Source organism: Accipiter gentilis, chromosome 4, assembly GCF_929443795.1.
Source record: "Accipiter gentilis chromosome 4, bAccGen1.1, whole genome shotgun sequence".
Classification (NCBI taxonomy): domain Eukaryota; kingdom Metazoa; phylum Chordata; class Aves; order Accipitriformes; family Accipitridae; genus Astur; species Astur gentilis.
The window spans coordinates 8,995,057-9,021,783 of record NC_064883.1 but is presented as its reverse complement, the minus strand read 5'-3'; the positions used below and the strand labels follow the sequence as shown (position 1 = coordinate 9,021,783).

The 26,727-nt window shown below is 41.8% G+C and overlaps 1 protein-coding gene across 1 annotated transcript in view; it reads left to right on the top strand.

The window, feature by feature from the left end:
• CHN2 (chimerin 2) overlaps positions 1-26,727 on the top strand; it is a 168,428-nt gene that overhangs the window by 88,141 nt on the left and 53,560 nt on the right. Inside the window, exons 4-6 of the mRNA XM_049798736.1 lie at positions 2,944-2,975; positions 6,115-6,228; positions 9,650-9,935. Coding sequence (XP_049654693.1) covers positions 2,944-2,975; positions 6,115-6,228; positions 9,650-9,935 — 432 coding nt within the window. The remainder of the gene's footprint in view (positions 1-2,943; positions 2,976-6,114; positions 6,229-9,649; positions 9,936-26,727) is intronic.

The following is a 26,727-nucleotide window of genomic DNA, read 5'->3' as shown; positions in this document are numbered from 1 at the left end:
CAGAGTCTGCAGTCGGTGCAAAACAGACCTGCTGGCTCCTTTGATACTTTTAAGCCTCTGCTCCATCAATTGTGCAGGCTTTTGGTTTATTCCCAAGTTCAGTCCAACATTCTGGTTTTGATCTGGAGACCCTGATGTTATTTTGATCTTTTATCTTGCTGTAACTTTGTTTCCTTGTGTTTGTTCCTAATGGTGAAGTTGGTTAGGAGCAAAACGATTATTTCAGGCTAAAGGTTATGGTAAGGACAGGAGAGGATTTTTAGATTCTGGGGCACCTGGATGCTCTGGCAGATCTGGAGCTTCATTTCAGGAAATATTACAGTATCTTTCTTGCCTAAAGGCAAGTGCTGAAGTGGTGGCTATTTTAGACACATGGGTGCTAAAAGATGTTGGAGTGAAGGTTTCTGTTCTATGGAAGAGGAGGAAGAATATAGGATTTGATGGGCTTTGTGTGGATTCTCAGAAGAGCAAATCTTTTACCTCATGAACAGCAGGAAAAATGGAAATCTCAGTGTCCAGGGCATTTCAGTCAGTTGCTAGTTAAATGATAAAAATTTCACAGATAAATTTGTATTTTTGTATAAATGGTGGTGTGAGAAGGATACAAAATGTGCCTCCATTTTGCTCAAGGATTTATTTCAAGATTGCTTTTATACTTTGTGTATATAGTTATTTTTATATTTTTTATATATATATTTATATTTGTGGGGGAACTTGTGCTTACAGGTAATTTTAAGGGTGAGTGTTAGTACTGTTAATTCTTTCATCTTTCTGAGGTAGACTGAAAGTGTTGGGGTTTATTGTGTGTATACATACAATCAAGGCAAATCTGTATTTTTAAATAGAAGCAGATTCTGAACCCTAGATGAAAGTCATGCTTTACTTTCTGTGATGTAAAAGTTTTATTTGGCTTTCTGTGGGAATGAAAGTTTATCTGTTTGTTCCTTGTTACCATTTTCAGTGTACTGAGTGGCCTTTGTTTCCATGAAGGAGAAGATTGCATGTGGTGGTCTTACCTTACCAAACTTCTGATACCCATTTTTTAATTAAGTTCCCAGCTGAATATATGCTTTGAGGTGTCATTAAGGTCTATTAGGATGACAGGAAGGCAGCACAGTTCCAAGATAATAAAGTCATGTAGCGCTACTAAAGATGAACATACAAACAACCTCCTTACTGAGGTAATATGGCTTTTTCTTGATTTTTTTTTTTTTTGCTTATAAAAATATGAAGTTAAAAAAAATGGAATTCAAACACTTTCTTCTCTCAGTTGCCATATATGCACATAGAAACACAGCACCTGCACTTGGCAGTTCCTCTGATTATGCTCTCTCTTCACTTCAGCGTTTGCTTTTTCCTCTTATTCCTGCCCCTCAGAGCTCAAAAATGTTTGTATCAAGGTATTATTCCTAGGCAGGAGTTTCAAGGGCATGATACCGCTATTGTGAGTGCCGTGCTAGAGACGAAATGCCGAGCTGGGAAAGAAGCGCAGTAAGGACTTGATTGAACTCCCATAGGTCTTCCATTGAAGATTCTCATTATCTTGTACAGACTTTTGTTCATCTTGTGCTGTACTGTAGCCTTAGTGACTGCAGGGTAGAAAGTCAGCTGCTCCGGTTTAGTGCATGGCGTGTAGAGTATTGAATAAAAAATGTGACATCTATGCGTGTGCTACTCAGAAATAAAAAAACTTCGTCAATTTCAAGTTTTTATGAGTGAAATAATGAAGTATAATCAAAACAAAAACAAGGGTGCTTGTTTCCAGTCAGATAAAACGGTCAAAATTCATCGGTTTTATACTAAAGGATGAAACAGTATTGAAACCACAATTTTTCTACGTGCGTGTCGGTCGATATGTGTGAAGCAGTACTTCCATTGCTATGGGCAGCTTTACTCAGGTATGCGCTCACTCAGATACTGTTTTTTTAATAATCGGGAGACTTTATGCATATCTTGTATTAAGTTCTGTCATGCCTATGCATGAAAACGCTGGCCGATGCAAGCGCCATAGCTGGAGAGAGAGCATCTCCTTACAAAGACACGTAAATGAATGCATATATATATGAATACGTCTGAAAAAAAAAACCCTGAAAATTAATTTGTAACAGTCAGGTATGTAATAATCGAGGAAGCCTGGGCGCATGGGAAGGCAAGGAGCTCGCTCGGCGCCAGCCCCGCTGCGAAAGCTGGGGAAGCCGTGCCCTCTGCCGGCACCGCCCGCCCCTGCTGCCGAGGCCGCCCGGGGGAGGCGAAGGCTGGGCAAAGATGAAATCGGGGGCTGCGGGGCTCGCCTCTGGGGAACTTGTCAAAAGGCCGGGGTCTGGGAAACGACTCAAAGTGTCAGGCGTGACCAGCGTTTCTGGGTGAGAAGAGCATGGCATTCCTAAAACTTGGGTCAAAGCTCTTTAAAATAATGGGGAGTCCTTCCAGCAACTTTCGGTGTACTTCGGGTCAGGCCCACAAGTTCTGGAGACTTCAGGGAATTTAAGGCTAGGTCTAAATCCAGAAACCCTTTTTTTTCCCCAAGCGTATTAAACTTTTTATCTTCAGTCAGTTGCCATATATAGGCAAAACATGCCTTTTTAAGAAGCTAAAGGGTGTATAACAAAAATAGTCTCACTTCATATTATAAATACTAGATTGGCAAAACTGCAGTAAACTATCCGTTTGATCAGATTTTATACAATTATGTGTAGTTCTATTTTTCCACCAGTGATACGTGTCATTCTTCCCAGAAGCACATCAGTAAAACCACCTCTTCTGTTTTTCTTTTTCTGTTCTTCTCTGTAGCCATCTTCCAGTCACAGTTTTGAATCTGCAGAATTTCCTCACTTAGATGGATGGAGTAGTCCTCATTAATAATCAAGCATAATTCATTTTTAGGGATTTTATTTAAAATTGAGTATGTTGTTAATATTTTTTTTCCTTTCTTTCAAAATTTAGGTGGAGAACAGACCAAAGTATTATGGAAGAGAGTAAGTATTTTCCTCTTTTAAGTATCTGTTGGGTGTATCCAAAGGTTGTTGTTCTAGAACTAAAAAAAAAAAAGACACAGTGGAGGTCTAACAAAATATTTTATTTTAGCTTTCACTTCAACTGGGAGCTAAAAATATTGAAAGCCTAATAATTTAGCTATGCTGCAGTCCAATAGTGCTGTTCACAATCCATGGACTGTGCTGTTATGTGAGCCTGCATGTTCATTTTGCTTTTCTCAGGACAGTTTGGGAAAAAGATATTGTCTGGAGTATTTCTTCCTTTTATTTTGGTTGTCACTTAAACCTCACAGTGGTCCTGCAATGGCCTGACAAGGAGAGAAGCACCTTGCCTCTCTCACTGCCATTTTATGTATATTCCTATACTTTCACCACCCTATGTAGTTGTGGAAACATGTCTGTATACTACTGCATGTGTAAATGCTGTTCTCCCTGCTGAAGTTACGAGGACTGAAATACCCAAAGAAGAGGTGTATTTTTGTTGTGACGAAAATAACGGACCACTAGAGTGTAATTCTTTTGTGCTCAGCAGTCTTCTTGCCAATAAATAGCTTGAAAGGGGCTGGATCCTGCATTGCCATTGAGATTTGGGCAGGTGAAGTTGAAGAGCATAGCCGCTGCAGCAACCACCCATATCTGGCATTTGGCCTTTACTAGAGTAATCTGCTGAGTCCCTAGCCCTTATCGCTAGCTAGATTACTTAGATCCCACGTTCTATTTTTTATTTCCATCCCAGACACATCATCTGTGTTTAATGATCCTTTTCTACCATCAAAAACCTCAAGAGCCAGGAGCTTTGCCCCTAATTACTGAAGTTTCATTTTTTAAATACTATCTTTGACGACAGGGAATTCAGATTTAGCCACTAGAGTACAACAGAGCTGAAGACAGTATCTACCCGAGTAACCCATCATGCTTCCTACAGCAGGACTTGTAAAACCATTACTGCAATCTCTTACCCAGGAGCCCGCCTGACTCTTGACATACTCTGGGTTCGTGGAGCAGCAGGGCTGGCAGGAACTGTAAGAAGTCACCTCAGTGAACCTGCCCAGGCAAGATCACATTAGTTATCATTCAGAAAGAAGATTTCAGAACCACTGGGACAGTCCTATAAAATCAATTGGCTCAGTGCTTGGTAGTGCTTGGAAAGAGAATCAGGAATTTCTAGGGAAAGAAACAGAAAAAACCCCCATAATTATACTACTATATGAATCTATGATGTGGCTGCATTTAAAATAGTGCACGTAGTTCTGGTCCCTCTCTACCCCTTCCTCCTCCCTCCCTTTTAGAAAGGTTATAGAAGAAATGAAAGGTACAGCAAAGTGCAGCAGTGGTGGAGCAAAGGGATGCGGCTTCTACCACAGGAGGAAAATGGAACAGGTCTTCCTCAGTGGGTGTCCAAGAGAGGGGCACGCACAGTGTCCCTCTCAAGCTCATTGCCACAGGGTGCTGCGGAGGCCCAAAAGCATAAAGATGTTAAAGGGTTTACAAGCAAGATTCTCAGATTCATGAAGGTTAAAGTCACAGCAGACGGACACAATTTCTGGCTAAACCAGTGGTGGATGGACAGGGATGTGAAGTGAAAGAAATATGTCACTGCTTCCTGTACTCTCTCCGTAAGCATTTCTTTTTGGCTGCTGTCAGAGACAGGCGTCTGAGTTCAGGGCATCTTGTACCGTGTACAAGCTGGTTTTATGCGCTTATAAAAGTGTACCAAAATTATCCATGAGAAAGCTTGCATTACCCAGTGCTTACCACCTATGGTTAAAGAAATTTCACAGGTGCCCCAAGCATCCCGTCCCAGTGATTTCTTAAACTGATCACCAGGAGAGCTTTTTTCCTAATATCTAACCTGAAGCCTGCTACATTTTATAATGAGCTTCTGGGGGTGAATAGTTTATGCTCATTATTTTTAACTAGAGTTATGAATTACCATGAGTTTACTGGTAAAGACATGCTTAAATTATGTCATCTAAGGGATGTTCATTTCAATTTGGATATGGCAGTAAATAAGTCTGTCCCCCACCAGTACAGACAGAAAGTATGAATCACTTTACATCATTTTTAATAGAAAGTCACTCTGGAAAGATCACCTAAACCTAGTATTTCCAACATATATTAGTTGTGAAAAGACAACGTAAAGAGAATGGAACAACAATTGCATTTACATCCAATGTGTTTTTCTTCTCTTTCACTACCGAGCCAGAGGCAGTGTTAGAAATGTGCCACTTCATATGTATTGTCAGAAAAGATAAAATGCTGAAGGCCAGTACATTTTAGTGCCTTTCTTTCAGACAGCAGCAAAAATAGAAACTTTAAAAACCTCTGAGGAGGTCCTCAGAGACTTATCAGCTGGCAAAATGTGTGTAGGAGTTAAGACTCAAACTGCTGTAAAGTCTGCATTTGTACTTATGGAAAGATCACCACTAAATATTGATTATCATAAGGTTAATTGTGCATCCTAGGGCCTCCTTCTTTCTTAAAATAGCAATGACAAAAGAATCAGAGAAACGTTGCTTTTTTCCAACACTGAATTGAGGAGCTCATTGAAATGAAGAAAACAGTATTTTTCTCAAGGCTACTCTGTATCTTCTACTTTAATATAAGCAGAATAGAATTTTGAATAATTGTTGCCATTTTTTGTCTCAGTTTCCCTTACAAATTTGAGGAAGCAATGTTAATATAAAAACAAAGCAAACTGCTTATACGAATGACCTCTCATTTTAATTTTAAATCATCTCCATTTAAAAAAACATAACGCCTTTGTGCCTAGTTTACAATTCTGTTGTAAGGCCGCTAGAAAGGAAACAAGGAAGAGGGGCATAGACTGGTAGAGGAGAAAAGTTGTGAAAAGATGGGGCACTTACAGAAAATAATCTTTGGGTGCAGCTGAGCGCTATACTGACTGAAACTGCATATACACTGTAATTTTTGTTTTGCCTCTATGCTGAACTTGCCCAGGCTGGATGACTGTCCTGCCACTTTTAGATGCTTGGATGCTGTCCTGATGGCTTAGACCACAATGCTCTGCAGTGCAGAAGTTTTCAAGTGGTTTCTGGGGTGGAGGAGGAGGTGTTTCTGGTCAGATTGTTCTGTAAGTCACTGAAATGTCTTCCCTTAGGTTTCATGGGATCATTTCTCGGGAGCAAGCAGATGAAATACTTGCTGGTGTAGAAGGAGCATATATTCTTAGAGAAAGCCAGCGGCAACCCGGCTGCTATACTCTTGCTCTCAGGTAAATGCTGTTTTAATAGAAGCTTATAGTTCAAATGTAAATGTGTTTAATGGAGGAGATTATATCAGTCCCTTTTGAGTGAAGTCTGTGTCCATTGTTACTTAATCCACTTCATGGTGTCAGACTGATTTTACACCCTCTTGTCAGCAGTTTGACAATCACAGTACTGCAATATTCTGTCACTCCTTTAGCACTTGGGTAGGGAAGTCCATTTTCAGACACAGACCGTGCCCGTTTTCAAAATTTTTGCCACCTAGAGTTGAGTGTTGTAAAGATGGGGCTTCTTCTTGAAAACTGTGTGAGCTGTGAGTGAGTACAGAACAGGAGAGTGTCCCGGCAGAGGACACAGCCAGGTTGTCCTCTGAGCTTAGTGATGTGTTGTACACAAACATCAGCAACTGTTGGCGATAATAACCCTGGATAAACTTGGAAAATCATGAAGTCTAGTGGCTGACCAGCTGTCAAAAGCAGCATACTGGACTTCAGTTTTCTTCCCTAACTGGAATTCAAGCTTGCTGTAGAAATACAGTGTGAAGCATGGAATGCTGCTGCTGCTGCTCAAAGAAGTAAGAGTCTGCTATTCAACTGAATGAAAAATTCAATGGGAGCCCAAGCTGCAGCCTCACTGCCCCTCACAGGGGTCTTTCCTTGAAAATATGGCTGCCTCTGGCTTAGTGGTGCCATTCAAAACCTGCCCATGCAACAGTCTTAAAGTTGCTGTGCATTAGTGGCAAGAGGACAAGATATTCTATTGGGTTTTGACAAAACAAACTCCCTGGCAATATTTTGCAATTTTTATAGCATTATTACTTCTGGGAGATATACACAAAATAAAAGTCTGTATTTTTGCCCTTCTGCTGGTAAGCCAGTAGGAAAAATCCTTTAAGGAGTAGCTGTGATACTCATCCTCAGAATTCTTATTGAAGTGCAGATGGTAGAGCTGGAAAAGCTGGTGAGTCATGCCAACTAAAAAGTGGTGTAAATTAAAAGCAACTTTTGTTGGCTGAAAAAGAACAAATGTAATTTTTTAGGGTTTTGGGAAGACATTTCAAAATAAAGTATAAAAAGAGCTACCAAAGGATGGGGATTATCACAAAGCGCCTGTTGGTTTGACACAACAGCATGATTTCTAAATCTGTCTGAATAATTATTTGTAAAATCATAAACTGAATTCGATAGTAAATTGGGAATTCACACGAAAATGTGGACAAAAAAAATAAGAGGCTTAAACAGTTCGGTTTGAATTGCCAAAAAAGAATGCAGAGGCGTGCACATTTGATGCAATATAAGGACCATTTAACCCATTGTCATATCTTTGAATCATAGAATCACAGAATGGTTTAGGTTGGGAGGGACCTTAAAGATCATCTAGTTCCAACCCCCTGCCATGGGCAGGGTCACCTTCCCACTAGACCAGGTTGCTCACAGCCCCATCCAGCCTGGCCTTGAACACTTCCAGGGATGGGGCAGCCACAACCTCTCTGGGCAACCTGTTCCAGTGCCTCACCACCCTCACAGTGAAGAACTTCTTCCTTACATCTAATATAAAATCTACCCTCTTTCAGTTTAAAACCGTTACCCCTTGTCCTATCACTACAGGTCCCTCTTCGGCTTTCCTGTAGGCTGCCCCGGTAAACAGCACGTGTCTCTAGAGAGTGTGTCAAGCTGGCAAATGGGTGCCTCCGTACCTCAGAAGAGAGTCGCCTGCTACTATCACCTGTCGCCTTTTCTTGTTTGTGCTGGTTGTTGCAGGGGGAGCAGATCGGGCTGCCTTACTCAGCTCCAGCATCTCTCCTGACGTGACCGGTCTTTCCTCTTCAGTCTGCAGAGCAGTGAAGTGGTTCTGCAAGGGCACCTCGGGCTTCAGGGGAAGTCTCTTCCTCCTGCGGGTCCTTGCCATTGCAAGCTTCCATTCTTCCGCATTATTGGCCCCCCTCCCTTTTGTGTGTGCCGGTGGGGGAGTTTTTGGCTGTTTGGCTGCGGGCTCACTGCAGACTGTGCTTGGAACCAGCTGTCTAACTCCTTAGCCTCCCTGATGCTCTCCAGCTTTCCAACCGCCTCCCGCAGCTCAGCCACCTGCTGCAGGAGGTCCTCCACCTGGGCACACCTTTTGCAGGCAGCTCTGCTGCCGGTCCCTGCCCCAGGAGAAAGGTCTAGGCACCTCCTGCAGTCTGAGGTCTGCACTGCAGCCTCTCCCTTCAGCAGCTCCATCTGGGTGGAGGCATCGGCCACCGCTGGGGTAGGTGGTGCAGGCCCACCAGCCGGACCTGCAGCCTTTGCTCTCAGACGAGTGCCCACCATTCTGCCTTGAGGGTCAGGTAGGATGAGTGCCCTTGGCCTGTGCAGGTGGTCACAGAACGGTGCCCAGTCGCTGGGTTATGTGGACTTCCAGCCTCTCCACTCGGCCAGTGGAATGTCCCTCCTTCGAAGAGGCGCCCTCCCGCGCCAACTGCCGCGCCAGGCCCTGTTTGCCCGCCCTGGTCGCAGCACTCCTGGTCACCGCGCTCGCGCAGGCTGCCCTCTGTGGGAGCGGGGTCAGCTGCCATTACTCCTGGCCCTGCCCACGCCTCGTCAGCCGCTCTCCCTCATGAGAGCTGCCGGCTCCTGGCAGGTCCCCACGCTCTTCTAGGGTTTCCCCAGCTCAGGAAACAACCCCCGTATGCCCCGATCCCCCGCTTCGCTGTGGAACGCGCCCGCACCAGAGCTGATGGCCTCGTCGAGGCCATCCTTTAATCAAGAACGGGATTCCAACATCAGTGTTATAAACTGAATGTGCTACTACAGCACTTGGCTTTTTAAAACTCTTTAAAAAACCCTGTAGATTACACCTGCCATAAATAGCTGCGTAAGACCAGAGTTATCCCACAGAACTTTGGGTGTTTAATTGGGCCTCTGAATTAGGAGCTCGGTCTCCCTGGCTTCCTGCCAGAGGGTGATTCAGACCCTTAGGATTTTAATTACTTGCTAGAGATGCCCATCTCTCTTCATCAACTATAAATATGCTCATGGTGGTTAAGCATCTGCTTTCTGCACCTCAAAAATGTTTCAGAATGGAAGAGCCCTTAACACAGTTACGCATCCTGGTATAAGGTCTTTTCAATGCAAACATGCCTTTCCGATCGCTGCAGTAGTCCCTTTAGGATTTAGATTTAAACCATGTACATCTGGGTTGCGTAACTTGTTGGAGAGACTTGGCCTCAGTTCTCTAGCCCAGTCCATGTGATGCAGTCAAGTTTGGGTTTGGACTTGAGTTGGTCTCTCCACAGAGATCCAGTTGCAGCCATGTGCATATTCCGTATGTAATCCAGATACATAGACTCATCAGCAAAATTACCTCCTGAGTGTTTTGCCAGTATGAATTCTCTCTCTCACTCTTTCCTCTCTCTTTCTTCTCTCCCTCCATTTTTTCTGGTATTTGCAGATTTGGTAATCAGACCTTAAACTACAGGTTGTTCTATGATGGGAAGCACTTCGTTGGGGAGAAAAGATTCGAATCGATCCATGATCTAGTTACAGATGGCTTGATAACATTGTATATAGAAACAAAGGCTTCTGAGTATATTTCCAAAATGACAACAAACCCCATCTATGAACACATTGGATATGCGACTTTGCTTAGAGAAAAAGTGTCACGAAGGCTGAGCAGAACAAAAAATGAATCAAGAAAAGCAAGTGTAACGAGTGAAGAAAATACCCCAGTTGAAAAGGTAAGTATTCCGTTTAAAATTTTGGCAATTAATACCAGTCTTTCTATCAAATCTGAGAGAAAAAAGTGTTCTGTCTAAAGACCTGTTTCTATTTTTCTATACTTCACTAAGTATTACCATCCCAGTGAAAAGTTTATATCCTGTTAATGTGATATTGGCTCCAAACTAATGTTTGATGGAGATATGATGAAAGCTTCCTAATAAGTACCAAATGCAAATGTTTTCGCTGTATAAATACATATATATACTGGCTAACTTAGGAACTGCATCTAAAATTGTTCACATGTTTCTTTGTCCGTGTATCCTCAAGCATATTCCACAGTAGGATTATGAAACTGGTTCCCACTGACCCTTCACCACAGCTCAAGTTTGTTATCTTTCCATTCACAGTACAAAGCTCCTCTCTTCTGCTAAGTCTTTGGTGGATGGGTCTCAAATTGGGATATTGTGTGTTTGCCTCCCTTTCTTCTCGCTCTTCTCATTTGAAGTGGGCTTTCCTTGATCTCCTTCTCTCATCCGCCCATATCCCATAGCATTGTAAGGACAAGGACTTACTTACGTGATGATAAATTGAGAGTTCCGTGCAGTTAGCAGCCATCTGAAGATGTAAAATTAGAAATTCTTTTACATATGAGAAAAAGTCTTGTAAGCAGTGACATGTGGATATTTTCATTTCCCAGGTGTTAAGGCAGTAAGAACTGTCAAACAAAACTTTCTTTGTTTGTGCTGAATTGACTTACTGATGTTTGTAAGTGTACTTCTGCAGTGTGACTGATGCTTTTAGTGTTTAGTGTGCTGGCTAGCTAGTTGGGAACTAGAGCCAGTTTATATTTGGGAAGCAGGGAGTGAATTTGCCATAATATAGTAATATTGAGCATGAAAAGAGATCAACTTTTTTGCGTGTAACCTTATCACTCTAGGACATTTCTAGCACAGTTATTATCTGTTGGGTTCACATATCTGCATTGGCTGATTATATACTGGTTTGGATTTCTCCCTAGTAGTAATTGCTCAAGTAACTGCCCTGAGATGTAAAACTATTCATCCTCTATAACAAAATAATTCCATTTACAATGACATTTTTTAGGGAAGACATACTGCTGCAGGGAAGTCCTTTGGAGAATGGCACAGCAACAAGTCCTTCATTCAAGTTTTATTTCAGAATGAATCCACTGGTGACAATAGTTTTTGGTTCAATTGGATGGTACTGTAATATGCAAGAGGAGTGGATGCCACAGAGACGAGTTTTGTGCTCGTTCAGTTGATTCCTGTGGTTGGTTGTGAATGCTGTAACAGGCACAAGAAAGTGTATTTCAATTTTATTTGAGGCACACTAAGAAATAAACATAGGGCAGCGTGACAGACTTTTTTGTGTAGGTGTTTTTGTATAGGTAGGAAAATGGCCCAAAGGATGTTCTGGAAAAGTTTCTTTTATATTGAGAAAATACTGTACCATCATTGGGATGACAGTAAATATTATTACCTGACTGTAGTGTCATAAAGCAATCATGACAGTTGAAAATCATGCTACGTTTTCTAGGAAATCGGGAGAATTTTTTTTTGTACAAGGAAAAACACAGTTTCAAAATTGTGTTCAGTTTTACTTACAGTTCTTGGATTTGAGGAGCAATGGTCTTTTGCATCTCTCAAAGACTTCAGAGGGGATTATTCTAGAACCATATATTTCCTAACAGATGGTGTTTTCTGTTGCGCTTGGGGTTGGATGTTGGTTTTCAGGCTGGGCGGGTTTGAGTAACTACTGTAGAAACTCTTTTAAACCAACAGAAGGCAAACTGTTGCTGAAGGGACTCCTGCCCTCTCTCCTTCACAACCGCCTTTTTGCTAATGTATGGGTTTATGCAGCTACACAGTAGGTGACACTGGAAAACAGCTCCAGATTAAAACTAACTGAGCCAGAAGAAAAAACTGTGAATTTTCAGCCAGATCTGCTACCTGTTTCACCTCATATGAGTGGAAATGCAGCACAAAGGAGAGGGCAAGACTTTTTTCTGATGACAGCTCAAAAAAATGGTGATATTGGCTTAAGTGAGTGGAGAGCTGGATCCTTAGTTCCAGATACCTGTGCTTGAAAATGTTTGGACTTTATATAACTTGCTATCAATAGTGAAAATACATCTCTGGATCTCATTAGTGATTGGACTGGATCTTCTTTTGTATTGCAGCTGAATGAAATTGAAGCGTTTAGAGTATTATTTACCTCCAAAGTGATTCATGATGCGAAAGGCGGTACCCCAGGTCCTTACCCTACAAGGACTGGTGCTCGTCTAGCTTTCTGTACATGCAGGCAGTAGCAGCCTGCAAGACTGGGGCGCATGGCTGCGCTGTTGTGTAAAAATAGCTGGCTTCAGCTAAGCCATTACGTTGTTGGCAACCTTCTCTGCCTTCTTCCCACTGAGGGGAAGCAGCAGAAGGAGGAATAGCAGCTGTTTCTGACATATTTTTCTTGCCAGGAGGAGTAGGAGCAATCACATCTACAAGAGGAGTGGGGCTAAATAGGCAAGGTGATCTGCTCACAGGCTGAAGACCTGCCATAGCAGCTGAAGCCTCGCTATTGATGATTAGGAATCCCAATGGGCTTCTCTACTGGTAGCGGTAGTTTTCCATCATCTCATGCAAATCCACGTGAAAAAAGATGACGTCAACTAAATTATTAGCAACTGAAAGAAATTCACAGAAGTCTATACGGTGAAGCCTACCCATGGTTGCTTTTGATTCATATGCTCCTGGAGGAAGCTCATGAGAGGTTTGGGTAGCAGACAAAGACTCAGGGGTCATCACTCCCATTTGTTCCTCACAGTAACCTCAGATAAAATATGGACTGGGCTTTGGAATAAACCTGTGAAATATCAAGCATTTGTCAGTCATAGCATATAGGGACAAAGGAGGATAAAGAGAATTTAATGTTTGTTTTTATATAAACTTTAGAAGTCTTCTAAAATGTAAAATAATGTGGGGAATTGGTAGTTCAGTGGGAGTTGTATCAGATGTTTTGCTTGAGGCTGTCATGTGTTGTACAGCATTTTAGACAAAGGCCATGGTTTGCCCACAAATCAAAACCTTCACCCACTTCAATTACTCCAATAAATTTCAGACTCCTAGAAAAAGTGAATGAATATGCAGTATGATGTTTTTCTGCAAAGTAAATACTTCGCTGTTCGCTGCATGTGTGAAAAATCATTGACTTTTTTCTAAGGTATGTTTTCTTTGGCCAGCTGAACAGGTAAAATGTAATTTTTTTATAACTGAGATCGCTTATTTGAAAGTACTGCCTGGAGTATTTTGAATGTTTCACAAATGATGGGGAGAAAGCCATACATGCAGGACAGAAACTTCCATTATTTCTCAAGAGGAAGGTGAGAATTCAGCACTCGAAGGTTAAGCATCAGTACTCCTCTTACAGATTAGGCTTTTTACAAGTGACATTTTGTTTTATACTGAAACCAATTCCAGAGTGTGAAAGTGCAGCTGAAGGCATTCGTCTCCTTAGTGGGTTTGTTAACACCATCCAGGGAGTCTGCTCGTTCTGCCGCTTCCCATGTTGACAGCAGAGATTATTCAATGTCTCAGTCACTCCAGCACCGCTGCTCCCCGTGGGGTAGGTTGATGGAAGGGGGCCACCAAGGCATGGGCTGGCGGGAGGAGCCAGCATTCGGATGAAATGTCTTGGTACTGCCTGGGGTACCTGTCTGTTGCCATAATGATAATTTCTTTGAGGTTGTAATTAGTGGAGTCATGCCCTTTCCAGAAGGGGGGGTGTGATACATAGGCTGGATTAAGCTGTTGTTGTTCATGCCTTTTTATCCAACATTTTTTTGTAACAGGCCTAAGAAAACGTTTATACTTTAAGATACTTGATGCCAGTGTTTCATCTGAAATTTATTTCTGTCTGACTTTAAAGAGGTACTAGATTTGTAGACACAGATTCCAAATTTTAGTCCGAATAGTTTAACACATCTTTAATCTGAACGGAGCCGCAATGATTTTCAGGAATGAAGCGTTGTGGGAGAACAGCATGCTGCAAATACTTTCTTAGCTGTGTAGGCAGCTGTCATTTTAACGGGATCCAGCTTCAAAAAGGATTTTGGATAGAGAAATAGTTTTTTGTGCAAAGAACATTTGAAGATTGTATGTTGTCTGCTTAGGGTTGTGATTTAAGCTTGGACAAGTTGTGATCGCCTGCCTTGTATTTGCTCTGCTTATGGAATGCTGTACTTGGGGCGGGTGAACATATACTATAAGATGTAGGGCAGATAAATACCTGGTACTAGTACGTACTGTAATTAATTACCAGTAGTTCACATTACTGGTGAATGTAGGAGAAGTGTAACTTGCTTTAAGCAATTAATCTTCACATGTAGGAGAGAAAAAATTGCAGTATTCTGTCTGTCAGTAAAATATGTAGTTCTGAAACGTTTATCGCTATCACATATCACATTATCCTGCAACTGCTGCCCTTACTGCATCAGCGGTCTTTGTGTCCCAGGCAAGGAAAAAAAAATCTTCCTTTATAATCCTACCCCAGGAAGTGTAATTTGGGAAAGTATATTCAAAGAATTGAAGTGTTGGAAGTAAATACAAACTGGAGTTTCATGAATGCTCTGATCAGGTAGAAGCTGTCATGGTTGCTGATGAGAAACCATCCTGGTTCCCTGCTCTTGCACTTTCATTCCCATTCCTGTGATCTGCCCTGTGCACTACCACAGCCACTCCATGCGCACTACCACAGCCACTCTATGCCTTGGGTGGGACCTGGACACTGTGACACAGTGCCCTGTGTCAGGCAAAGGCTGTGCTTCACACCTTGTTTCTTTGCTATGCTGGTCTTATGCAGGAGCAGTTCCTCAGTTTGGGTTGCCTTATAGCTTCTCCAGTACTCATGTTATCGTGGGGGATGCGATGAGAACAGCAGGCTGGAGTTAAAGAAAACCTTTGGCAGCAGTTGAGCTTAAAGTATTTGCAAAAAGAATGATCTTAACCTATCTGACAGAGGACAAGCTGTTGGTAAATGCAGTAAAGATGAAGAAAGGTTTTGTCAGTGCCAGGTCTCCGCTTACTCAGATCCTGGCAAAGCTCCCATCAACTTCTCTCCAAGTAGGAGCTGGCTCAGTCAGTTCAAATATACCAGTTGTACATGAAAGATGAGTTTGCTTGGAGCCTGGGCTGGAGTGCTTGTTCTGCTCTCTGGTTGCAAGTACGTGCCAGGAGCAGCAAGAGGCATTTAACAATGATGGTCTGTAAAGAGTAGTGTAGCAGTTTGAGCTAAACCAAGAGTGAACTGTATGCGGAGTCTTCACTTAACAGCAGGACAGTGCAGAAAACTGTGTTGCTGCTTGACACGGTAACCTCTCTATCTATTTTGCTGGAACTCACTACCGGGAATTTAAGTGCAAATGACAGAGCCCATAGCTAATACTGCAGCTAGAACTAAAGAGCTGAAATGATAAGCATGTTACAGAGTCTGGAAGGTTGTAGATTTTCTTGGCAGAAAATCCCACACAAATAATAGACAGATAAGAAAGCTATTCCTGTTAAGGCAAAGGTGACAGAAAAGGAAGAACAACTTTGCTGGAAGTAGTAGTTGGCATTACTGTCCTCATTAGTCATGCTGCTAACACACAGTTGCCCGCAAAAGAAAATACAGGATTTCCAGGAAAGACTGTTTTCTAACATCCCTTAATTGGAGATGTAATCAGATTATGGAACTAAATTTTTTAGGGGCACTGCAGTTTTCCTTACATCAAAACTGCACAGGAGACAGACAATTTTAAGAGAACCTCTGGTTTGGTTCAATTTTTGTAAGTATTTACACTTCTACATTGTTATTCACCACCACATCTCTTTCTGAAGGCCTTTTAGCCTCATCTTACCTCTCCATTTTTGTCTCTTCATTGAATTTTCTATAGGTACTGCTGTTAGCCAATGATAAAGAAATCCTTTCAGTCTTTCATTTATTCATTATTCTTCCCATTCTGCAGCTCCTCTAAACCTCTAATGATCCTATTACAGGTTGCTAGCTAGTGTTTAACTCTCTGCTGGGATGTCTATCCAGATGTTGAGCATTTCCTTCCACACGAGGGCTGCAGGGTACTGCACTGTCCCAGCAGCAGATCACAGGGTTAAGAGAATAGTGAGCAAAAGCATCTGTTCCTCCAGACTCTGGGCTGGAGCTGCACTGATAATTTGACATGGTGTGTTTTACATTGCCTCCAACTCCCTGGTTTTTGCAACATGCTTGGTCAGAACAAATTAAAATGCTCAGTTCTACAGGGACATTAACAACCCACCTTCTTTTACTAGGGGTTACAGTCTCACTCCTATACGCACAGCCACAGAATTCATAAGGGACTTCTCCCTGGCAGTACTGATTTTGCCTGGAAGATGCTCAGACACCACACCAATAAGCAGCCACATAAAGCCTATACATGGAGGTGGCCTTTATCTGCAGATTTCAGTAATACATGCAGTGACAAAAGGTGCATGGCATTTTTGCTGCTAGAAGCAACAAACGTATACATCAAAATTACTATGGCAGTAATTAATTCCTTTCATCAGTCACTCAGGCTTGTCCTGCAACAGTAGTACAGAACAGGTTACAGGTTACCACATGTATGTACTATATTGTAGCATGCCCTGACATGAATACTTAACTACATACCCAGCTGTCTTCTTTAAATAATTGTTAGCAATTCAGTAGTGATTTCATCCGAATACTCTTTGGTATTATACCACAGTGAGGAGGAGTTTATATGAATACAGTAGACTTACCAGTATAGGTGTTTTAGTAAGCAGTTTTGTATTTTGAGTGACAAATACCATCTTACTGAAAATATAGCTGGCTGATCATTTTCTTTTGCCTTTCAATGTTGGCATTCTGTTGTATTTTCCAGCTGTGTCTCTTTACAGCTTCTTTTTTGTTTAAAGCATCATAAATATGAAATAGGCAATATATAAGAAATAAAAATAGGAAAGGTACCAAAGTAAAATCATGGAAAGTATCTTTTTCAATTCCTTCCCTCTGGCTGTCTACGTTTATGCACAGGAAAAGGGATGCTTCTTTGTAGTTGACTGTGCCATTCCTAACTAATACCTAATGTTTTGCCTGATTAGGCAAGGATTTTTGAGAGGAATGATTTGCGTTCATTTTAATAGTAATGGAAATTGAGGGAATCAAGAGAACAAGAGGCTCCACTGCAAAGTATTTGCTTACATTGCTTCCCTGAGCTGTTAACATCTCTCCAGGTTCCTGGTTTATGTTATGTTATTACCATCAGCTTAAGATTCATGACTTTTGCCTTAAGCAGAGTAAGTGATATAATTATGCCTGAGGAGAGCTTCTAAGTTGGAGACAACACTGATTTACACAGATTACGTGATGCAAGGGATATGATCTGGTCCAAATGCTACTGAAATTAATGGGAAGACCCCCAAAGATTTCACTGGGTCTTGGAGCAGTTCAGGGCACTGCTAAGCATATGGAGCAAAGGTGAATGATAAGTTTATTACCACCAAAGTGTTTTAGACAGGCAGCCAAATGGAAGCGATGTGAAAACTTCATACCTGAATACCACAACTGTAGATTGAAATTTTCTCAAATGAGAATGTCAGATTAGTACTGAAAGTGATTAGATACTCCAGAAGGGCTTATAGTAGTCCTAAGGCAAATGCCACTTGGCTCTTCAAGTACAGTGCTGTATCTTCAGCTAGGCTCTGCTGAATACATAAATTAAACTTTTCCTCTTGGGTATTTTCCTGTTATGAGCGTATTAATAATTCTAATAAAGCAAAATGTTTGTTGCATAAAAACCACACTTAGTTTGATGTACTAAAAATAAAAGCCTTATATGAGGGTTTTTTGTGTTGGCTTTTATACTTTTTACATAGTTTGATGGTGTTAAATTAGTATAAACAAACTTCCATAGGGATTGGGATGGAGCCTTCAGTGTAAACATCTCATTTGTCTAGTCACTGGGAAATGAAAAGCCCTTTTTTAAGTAACAAACTATATTTGATTATCTCACATGAATCTTGAGACACTGTGTAGGAATAGGCACTAAACTTTTACAAGCACCTCTAAACTGCCATGTTTTGATCTTGGAAGACAAGTGTTCAACTTCTTAAGAATAAGAGAGATACTAATTTTTGTTAGTGGAGGACTTGGAATTAGTGTCAAAAGGAAAGTGTTTAAATAGTGACTAATATTTATCCTTTATATTTTGTTTTACAAATAAGTGGGTTTAGTTATATGCTTGTTTACATCATACGTTTGCTTTGCTAATTATAAGGAAAAAAATAAACTGTCTGTCCTTGTGCTGGACATGACAAGAGATGATAGGCCTGAAATACAGTGATGAACATTGCAGGTTAGCTATTAAGGGAAGAAAAAAAAGAAAGAACAGTGAAACACTGGGATGGAGTGCCTGAGGGGATGACAAAATCTGCCTCATCACGAAGCATAGAAACATGTTAGAAAACATCTGGGAAAAATGGCACAGGTAGCAATGATACCTGAGGCAGGCAGAGGAAAAACCTCTTCAAGTACTTTCTAGTCCTATTTCTCTGTGGTTTTCTGTGCCTGAAAAAATATTATTTAGGCTCTGATTCATCCTCCCTAGATGAAGACATCTTACCAATATAGCTAGGGAGCAGTTATTTGATTCCTCCCCATGGGAGGAGAGTACATTCCAGCCTAGAGAAGAGAAGGCTCTAGTGAAACCTTATAGCAGCCTTCCAGTACCTGAAGGAGGCCTACAGGGAAGTTGGGGAGGGACTCTTTATCAGGGAGTGTAGTGATAGGATGTCATGGTTTAACACCAGCCAGAAACTAAGCACCATGCAGCCGGTCACTCACCCCCCCACACCCTCCCCCAGCGGGATGGGGGAGAGAATCGGGAAAAAAAAGGTAAAACTCGTGGGTTGAGATAAGAACAGGTTAATAGAACAGAAAGGAAGAAACTAATAATGATAATAATGACAATAATATTAAAAGGATTGGAATATACAAAACAAGTGATACACAGTGCAATTGCTCACCACTTGCCGACCGATGCCCAGTTAGTTCCCAAGCAGTGATCCCCCCCCAGGCCAACTCCCCCCATTTTATATACTGGGCATGATGTCACATGGTATGGAATACTCCTTTGGCCAGTCTGGGTCAGCTGCCCTGGCTGTGTCCCCTCCCAACTTCTTGTGCCCCTCCAGCCTTCTTGCTGGCTGGGCATGAGAAGCTGAAAAATCCTTGACTTAGTCTAAACACTACTTACCAGCAACTGAAAACATTAGTGTGTTCTCAACATTCTTCTCATGCTGAATGCAAGACATAACACTATACTGGCTACTAGAAAGAGAATTAACTCTACCCCAGCCGAAACCAGGACATAGGACAAGACATAACAGTTTTAAACTGAAAGAGAGTAGATTTAGATTTAGATATTGGGAAGATATTCTTGACGGTGAGGGTGGTGAGACACTGGAACAGGTTGCCCAGAGAGATTGCGGATGCCCCCTCCCTGGAAATGTTCAAGGCCAGGCTGGATGTGGCTTTGAGCAATCTGGGCTAGTGGAAAGTGTCCCTGCCCATGGCAGGGGGATTGGAACTAGATGGTCCCTTCCAACCCACACCATTCATTCTATGATTCTTTCTATGATTCAATCCTGAATCGTCACTTCAGTAGTGAGAAATTAACTGCAGCTATGAGCCTAATGTCCGAGGCTTCCATGAAACGTTTAATGCTAGCCAAGATATGCTAAGTTCTTCCTCTTCTATATCCTGCGCACTCTGTAGACCTTCTGCCAAGGAACGTCTTGGCCGGCTTTCTATGTCCATACATGCTGACTGGCACTTGCCCCATCACACTCTAGATAGTACCCTTTCTGAACATAAAACATGTATGTCATATCCACTGAGCATCTTTTTTCTATATTCAGGGTGCAGAAGGTCTTACCCATGAGGCATGTGGGCACTCGAGTGAAGCCAAGTGCAGAGCCCAAGCAAATGTCCTCTGTTTGACCTGGGCTCCTGCCACTGAGAACCAGCTCGGCAGCCTGCAGCTGGGATACTAGGAATTCAGGTGCAGGGATCTCCCTGATCACCTCTGGGCTGGGTCAGCAGCTATCAGTTGGCTGCAGTCTCAGCTGCAAGGCTAGCAGAGCTTGCTGGAGCTGCCAGGCAGGAGAAGGCAGCAGCCTGGGCAGGATGACAACTAGTAATGGCCACAGTGAAGCACATGCTGTTGACAGCGTTCTCAGCTGAGGCTTGACTACAAAGGTCAGGAACCAGTGCTTTTTATAACTGCTAATATTTGGAAAAGAGGATACTGTGGTGTGAAAAGTACGAATTGTAACAATGGGCTCTTTCTTGTAATGTATTCTGAGCCCTGGAGAACAGTGGGACTGCGCACGGTAGTCAGCGTCAGTTATATAGAATGAATACTGCCAGTTAGAGTTGATTGCCTTTTTGATAGATTTACAAAAGTACCGAATGAAAAGAATGCAGCAGATGCAGAATAATTGGATTTTTAGCAAAGTAGTACAATGTCTCATGAAATCATACTCTTGACATTAATTCAAATTGGTTGGCACATGAACATGGTCACATGGACCAAAAATAGGTAGAGGAATTTCAAGCAAAGAATAAAGATAGGCAGCAGCTTGATAAGCTGGGGAAGGGTAGCTGATGAAGAACTGCAGGGACGGGAGTTTCATTTAAGATTTTTATTGATCTGGAAAAAGTGCAAACAAGACATTACTGAAAACTCAGGGTGGTTTGTGCTATGGTGTGACTCAGTATAGGAATTTAATCCCTGGAAACATAATGAGCGTCCATGACAGAAATACCAAAAGAATCTCAAGATGAAGAAAATGTAAGATGACAATTTGGCATGTTTTAAGCACATGAAAAGGGGCCAACCCACGTACATACCTGGAGTATCTCTTCTGTTGAGGGTGAGAGGGTTGCTTGCATTTAAGCCACTATTAAGCAGAGGCTAGAGATGAGGAAGGAGAACGTTGCCATAGCCTCAGGAGGAATTATGTCTCCACTGCTTGTCTAGAGAAATAGTTGTTGTTACACTTCGGAAGCCTCTTTCCCTGATTTTCTGTTGGTTCATCCATCCGTCTAAACAATACCTATTGCTGTGGTAACTCATTATCCCCTTTTGGCAAGCTGTTAGCCAGGAATAGTGCTTCTGCTTCTCAAAATGACTGTGCCCAGCACCTGTAGGCAGGGAGATGTGGAAAGCCCTGCTTCCTTCACTCCATGCCCATGTACTGGATCAGATGCCATTTGGCTGGTGGTACAAAGCAGCTTTTTTGAAGTCCATTGGGCTTGTTTGGGATCTTTACAGCAGAGGTGACCCCAGGGTCAGTTCTTGGTGCCTTCTAGATTGCTCGCAGCAGTCTGAGGTGTGGGCTCCTCAAATGAGAAAGACAGGCTCGGAGTGTAGCTTGGCCATTTGGCAGAGTCCATCAGGAGCTAAACAGTCCATGGGGAGGAAGATAATTCAACAAGAAAGCTGTAGGGTGGGGTTTTGAGGGAAGGGAGGGGGCAAAGTTGGAGAAGGCATCTCCAGATACCTCTGCCACACTCTATACCACCTAGACTTGCAGGGAACAGCTTGGGAGGCATTGATCAAGATGATTTATGAATGAAATTGTCCCAATTAAACACTAGGTGGCATATTTACTTAAGAGTTTCCAGGGACTGTATTAGGGCATCTTACACTGCTGACACCCATTTGTGCTTGTGCGATGAGTGTAGTTTCATGGGAACATGACCGCCTGATGACTTTTTTTAACAACAAGCATTCATCTTGTTCTTAAAAAACTTGACACAAAGACACCATTGCTTATTTCAGCCTTAAACTTATTCTTTACCTTCAAAGTCACTTCTATATTAATACACAGATTATTAAATGCAGTGTGGTAAGAAATAGGTGTACGTGGCAATGGTCCTACAGAAGGTCCAGTCTCAGAGGAATTCTGTAAATAGTGAGAGGGGTTAATATGAAAGACATAGTATGATTTACTTATTTTACTTGTCTGAAAGGCTGAATGTAGGAATATATAATGCATTTTCTGTCAAATGAAGGAAACCTAACATTTTTCCCTTATGTGAATGCAAAGCACAGCTTTTGATTTCAGAGATGGTATTTCAGGGTAATAGAGTCCAGTGGTTTGGGAAAAATACTCAAAGGCAAAAAATATGCCTTTATTCTGTGCCTGCATGACACCTGTTACGTCAGCCAGGCTGCAGTTTTCCATATGCTGCTGCTTCTTCATTGGTGAAAGAATAAATAAACATAGCTTACAGAAATGCCTTTTCACACGCTGCATCCTTGAGAAAATGCAGCGCCACAGCCATCACTAGGGCAGAGCACTTAGCCTCTACCAAAAAAATAACCACGTTTAGTGTGTCTGCTCTAAAAATTCTTAATTCTTCCTATGGATATTTTACAAAGACAGATAGATACTTTTGGCTAACTGCAGATACCATGATGATAAACTTCCCTAGCGCAGGAGATAGCCATAGTGCTGGTTGTGCAGGCTGTTGCAGCTCTCCCAGGAAGGGAGTTGTAGGTTGCTGACCCACATCCACCACTGGCCGGATTCCTGAGATGAATCCTGTCATCCGTCAGTCTGCTCTCCTGTAACTCACGTATGGAACTCTGAGTTGACAGAATTGATTATAACTGTTCAGTGCGAGCTCTTACAAACAAAGTGGGCTGTATAAAAAGGGAGGTAAATATGTAGGACTGAACTGGGGTGTGCTCATTATGCCAGTGCTGAGGAGTGTGGAAAATAGACCTTGCTATGAGAACAGGATTATGGGGACAAATCCTTTCCTTGCCTGACACTGGCTGTGCCCCAGACGTGCCTGTCTTCTTCAAGGGGAGAATAAAGTCCCATTCCCTTTCCCTTTTCTGTCCTATCCTCACACATAAGGAGCAGGCTGTAGCTACTGCTTTATCTGATGCCAGGGGATGTGGTGGGGAAAAAGCTGAACATCTTGCAGCTTGCCTTAGGACATCAAAAACGTGTCCAGAGCATCTGTGCTCTGGCATCAGGAGAATCTGGTCAGGTTCATACCACAGCGTTGAATTTATACCTATTTTCATTTTCAGTACTATCTTTTGATGTCCATATTCTGTAAGGTTTTTTATGTCTGTTATTTTCCCATCTCTCAGAAAAATACTAGCAGACTAGTGTAATTTGGACAGCGAACAGAGTCTGCTCCCCTGCACGCAGTGGCTGGATCCCTGACCACTGCTGGGCTGCATTCACAAGGCCGTGTTTTACAATATAAGTACACAGAGAGACATCTGTGCAATTCTTTCAAATAAATTAATTCTATTTATTTATATATTTTAGGAAGTAGAGAAAAAAATCATTTCCTTTTATTTCCCTCTTCCCCTCCCTTTAATTTGATTAATCCAGTCAGTGCAGTTTCCTCTAAATCCATCTGGTCTATAATGCATTGCCGAATGTCAGGCCAAGTAACTTTGCAGACAAAGCTTAAGGCACTTCCAGAATGGCTGAAAATGAAGTATACTGGCAGAGACTGGACTGAAGAGAGTGTATTTTCAAGGACATTGTTCATATCATTTGGTTTCTTGTAGACCTCAAAGCACTAGGAATTAAGGGAAAAGGCTGGATTGTGGTTTCTTTGTGGGCTGGCAGAATCCCAGTTGAATAAAGTCAAGTCATCATTTGATATAACTTGCTTCATATGAGATGTTGCATGCAACGCAGGATTCGTATAACTTCCACATGATGCTTTATAGGGAATTTTTCCATGTGTGGTTTTTCAATAAGCTCTCAATTCAGTGGCTGGAGTTTGATTCTCCACATGTAAGCAGTGTACAAGCTCTGTATCATCCAGCTATAGACACTGAATTTCATGAGAAAATACAAAACCTTCTGTAATTTCCCTTGTCCTATTCCTCATCAAATTTTATGTTGCAAATAAAACAACGTAAGCAGGCAGGGTACATGCAGCATTTTCTTCCTCTGCAGATCACAGTGTATGCTCTACAACAACGGCACAATACTGCCCTGGTTGAAATGAGAGCGAGCCTACATAGCCATGGGTCAAGGCACGCAGGTGTCCTGTTAGAGCCACTCAGAACTAGAAATATGGACAAGTATGTTGTGATATACACCAGCAGTGCCTTGGGGCTGTGGTGAGCCAGCCTACTGAACAGGTACAGCATAGGCAGCTCGTACAGCTGTTTCAGGCAGCTTGTTCAAGACATCAGCCCAAGTGCAGTTCACAGGGTGCATGGGCCAGTGCTCTGACCAGGTTACCTGGAGATCTTGGTACATGCATCTTACTGGATGACAATAATGGGGAGACTAAAGCACCACACATTAGAACATGGGTGGAGTTCAGACATCTAGCTGCTCAGTGTCTTTTAAGTAGGATTTTGTAATGGGAATAAATCAGTCCATTTAGTTCAGTTTAGTAGCTAGAGTTTCTACTACAGAAGCAGAACATCTCACTTGCAGCAAGATTCAAGACAGGACTTGGGAACAGAGTACTGTATTGGCAAGTGCTGAGCTATCTATGGAGTAATAAATACTCCTACCTTCTCTAACTCAGAAGAACCCTCTTTGGTGAAAGCAGATGGGGATGGTGAATTTGATTCTTCCGCAGATAATATTTGAGGTAGAAGATTGCAAATAAAGGGACAGTGGCTGAAATGTTAATGCTTTCCCATTTTATTGCCTGTCTCTTTTCCTTTTAGAATGGGAGTTCAAATTCTTGAATAAAGGTATGAATCATGACATTAATAAGAAAGAGGGGATTAAAAATTTCCGCCATCAGCAGCCTTTCTGATTGTATGTAGACTGAGTTAACAGTTTGCACTCTAGCACCACCACCTATTTTTATCTTGCCAGGTGTTGCTAAGAATAATTTAGTATTTTGAATAGTTATATTTTTATAGATGTGTGCAAGAAGCCAGGAAAAGTCCTTGAATATTTAATATTCCAATAATCAGATGAAAAAACAAGTTAATTCAGTATTTGATAACAGTTCCAGTTCAACATAACACACTTGAGAAAAGACTATATTCCCATAGGCTTTTGATATTTTTTCGTTCTGTAAAAATTTAGCAGCTAAATTTGTGCATAGAAAATAAGTAAATAAGTCTCAGTATTTCCATCTTCATACTACTTTAAAAAACACCAGTGCTCAAGTTCTGCATCATCTTCAGAAAAAAAATACAAATACAGTAGAATTCAGTAACAGTACAATAGAGTATTTATTGCAACAAGGGAGATGTATTTTCCACAAGACTTCACATATCAAAATTATACTAAAAAAAGGCGGGGGGTGTACTTGTCCCTGCAAAACAGAAAGCAGCAGATAGAAAACAGTTCTATAATAACCCATGTGGGGCTGTGGAGCATTTTGGATTAGCTATGCACCATGGGTAATCCTAGTTTATCTTTTTATTACTGTTGTTGTTCCATTTACAGTTCAGTGTATTTTAAGATGCTATCCATGGCCTTTTGGGGTATCATTACATTTTTCACTTGATCTGTAATTTAGTAGCTGGAACAAGAAGACAAAAGGTTATTTGGAATCAGACCTGACAGCCAGGAGGCTGAAGTGCTGACATTAGTCTGCCGCCTGACAGGTCTATGCCTCATGTTTCATCTGTGCATGTGTTTGTGATATATTTAAAAAGTAAGAAAACCAGCAGAAAGGATTCCCAGCCCACACATAGGTGCAGGCAAAATGCACAATAATGAACCTCAAACTGTCTGTTTTATTTTCAGAGGGATGTCTTTTGTGGGGTTTTTTTTGGCTTGCTTTCACTCAACCTAATGAAAATAGTTGTCACGCAGAGTGTCAGAGGATGCCTTTTTTGCTCCTGGAAAGCATGTCATTGGTCTTTGTCCTTCTCAGTTTTCTTCCCATTAGCAGTGCATATTCTGTTGAACTTGAATCCATGCTGTTGAGCTGGTTGTCTTCCTCACCGTTTTCACACAGAGCAGTTGGTCTGTCAGTGGTCATGTTGCCTGGTATACTGAAAACCTGTTGTGTTGTTGTGTTTGGCATTTGCTAGCCAAAATAACTGGAAATTCTTCACTATCTGCCCTTCACCATTGCAGGGTGAAATACTGTACCCAGCTGAATTAATGTTTGTATCTCAGCAGTTGGTGAAGTCCCCTCTCCTGGCTTCCACTGAGTCCTTACCTCTGCTGCCATTGCACAAATAGTCTTACATATAGACACTTTTTTCCTTTGATTCACAGATAGGAAGGCGAAGATGCACAAACAGCGCATTTAGGACAGAAATGCAGATCTGTCTCATTCGAGAATGATGTTTCAGTGGGGTGGCTATGGTTATTAGAGTTGTTCTGTAAATACGTTCTCATAATGGTTTATTTGGAATAGTAATATTGATGCACAATGTATTTTCTATACCTAACCGCCCTCAGAAGTCACTTTGTAAAGGAGGGTGTCTGGTGTGGGGGATGTTAAGGAGGCACACCTGCACTAGGGGAGCTCTCACTGAAGCTCAGGGTTGTACCTGAGCGTGTGTCCATGACATGACAAGACAAGACTAGGCCTAGTTGGCATTTTAGTCAAAGCCAGTGAGGTGTGGCAGCCAGGGCCCAGGGTAAATCCCAAACAGAAAAGTACAACCTCCAGCAGATTTTCCTTTAATTAACATGTCTATATTGATCTCAGTGGCAAATGCAGAAAAGACAGCTATTGTGAAGAAACTACAGAGCCATGAGCGACAGAAAATAGCAGAAATAG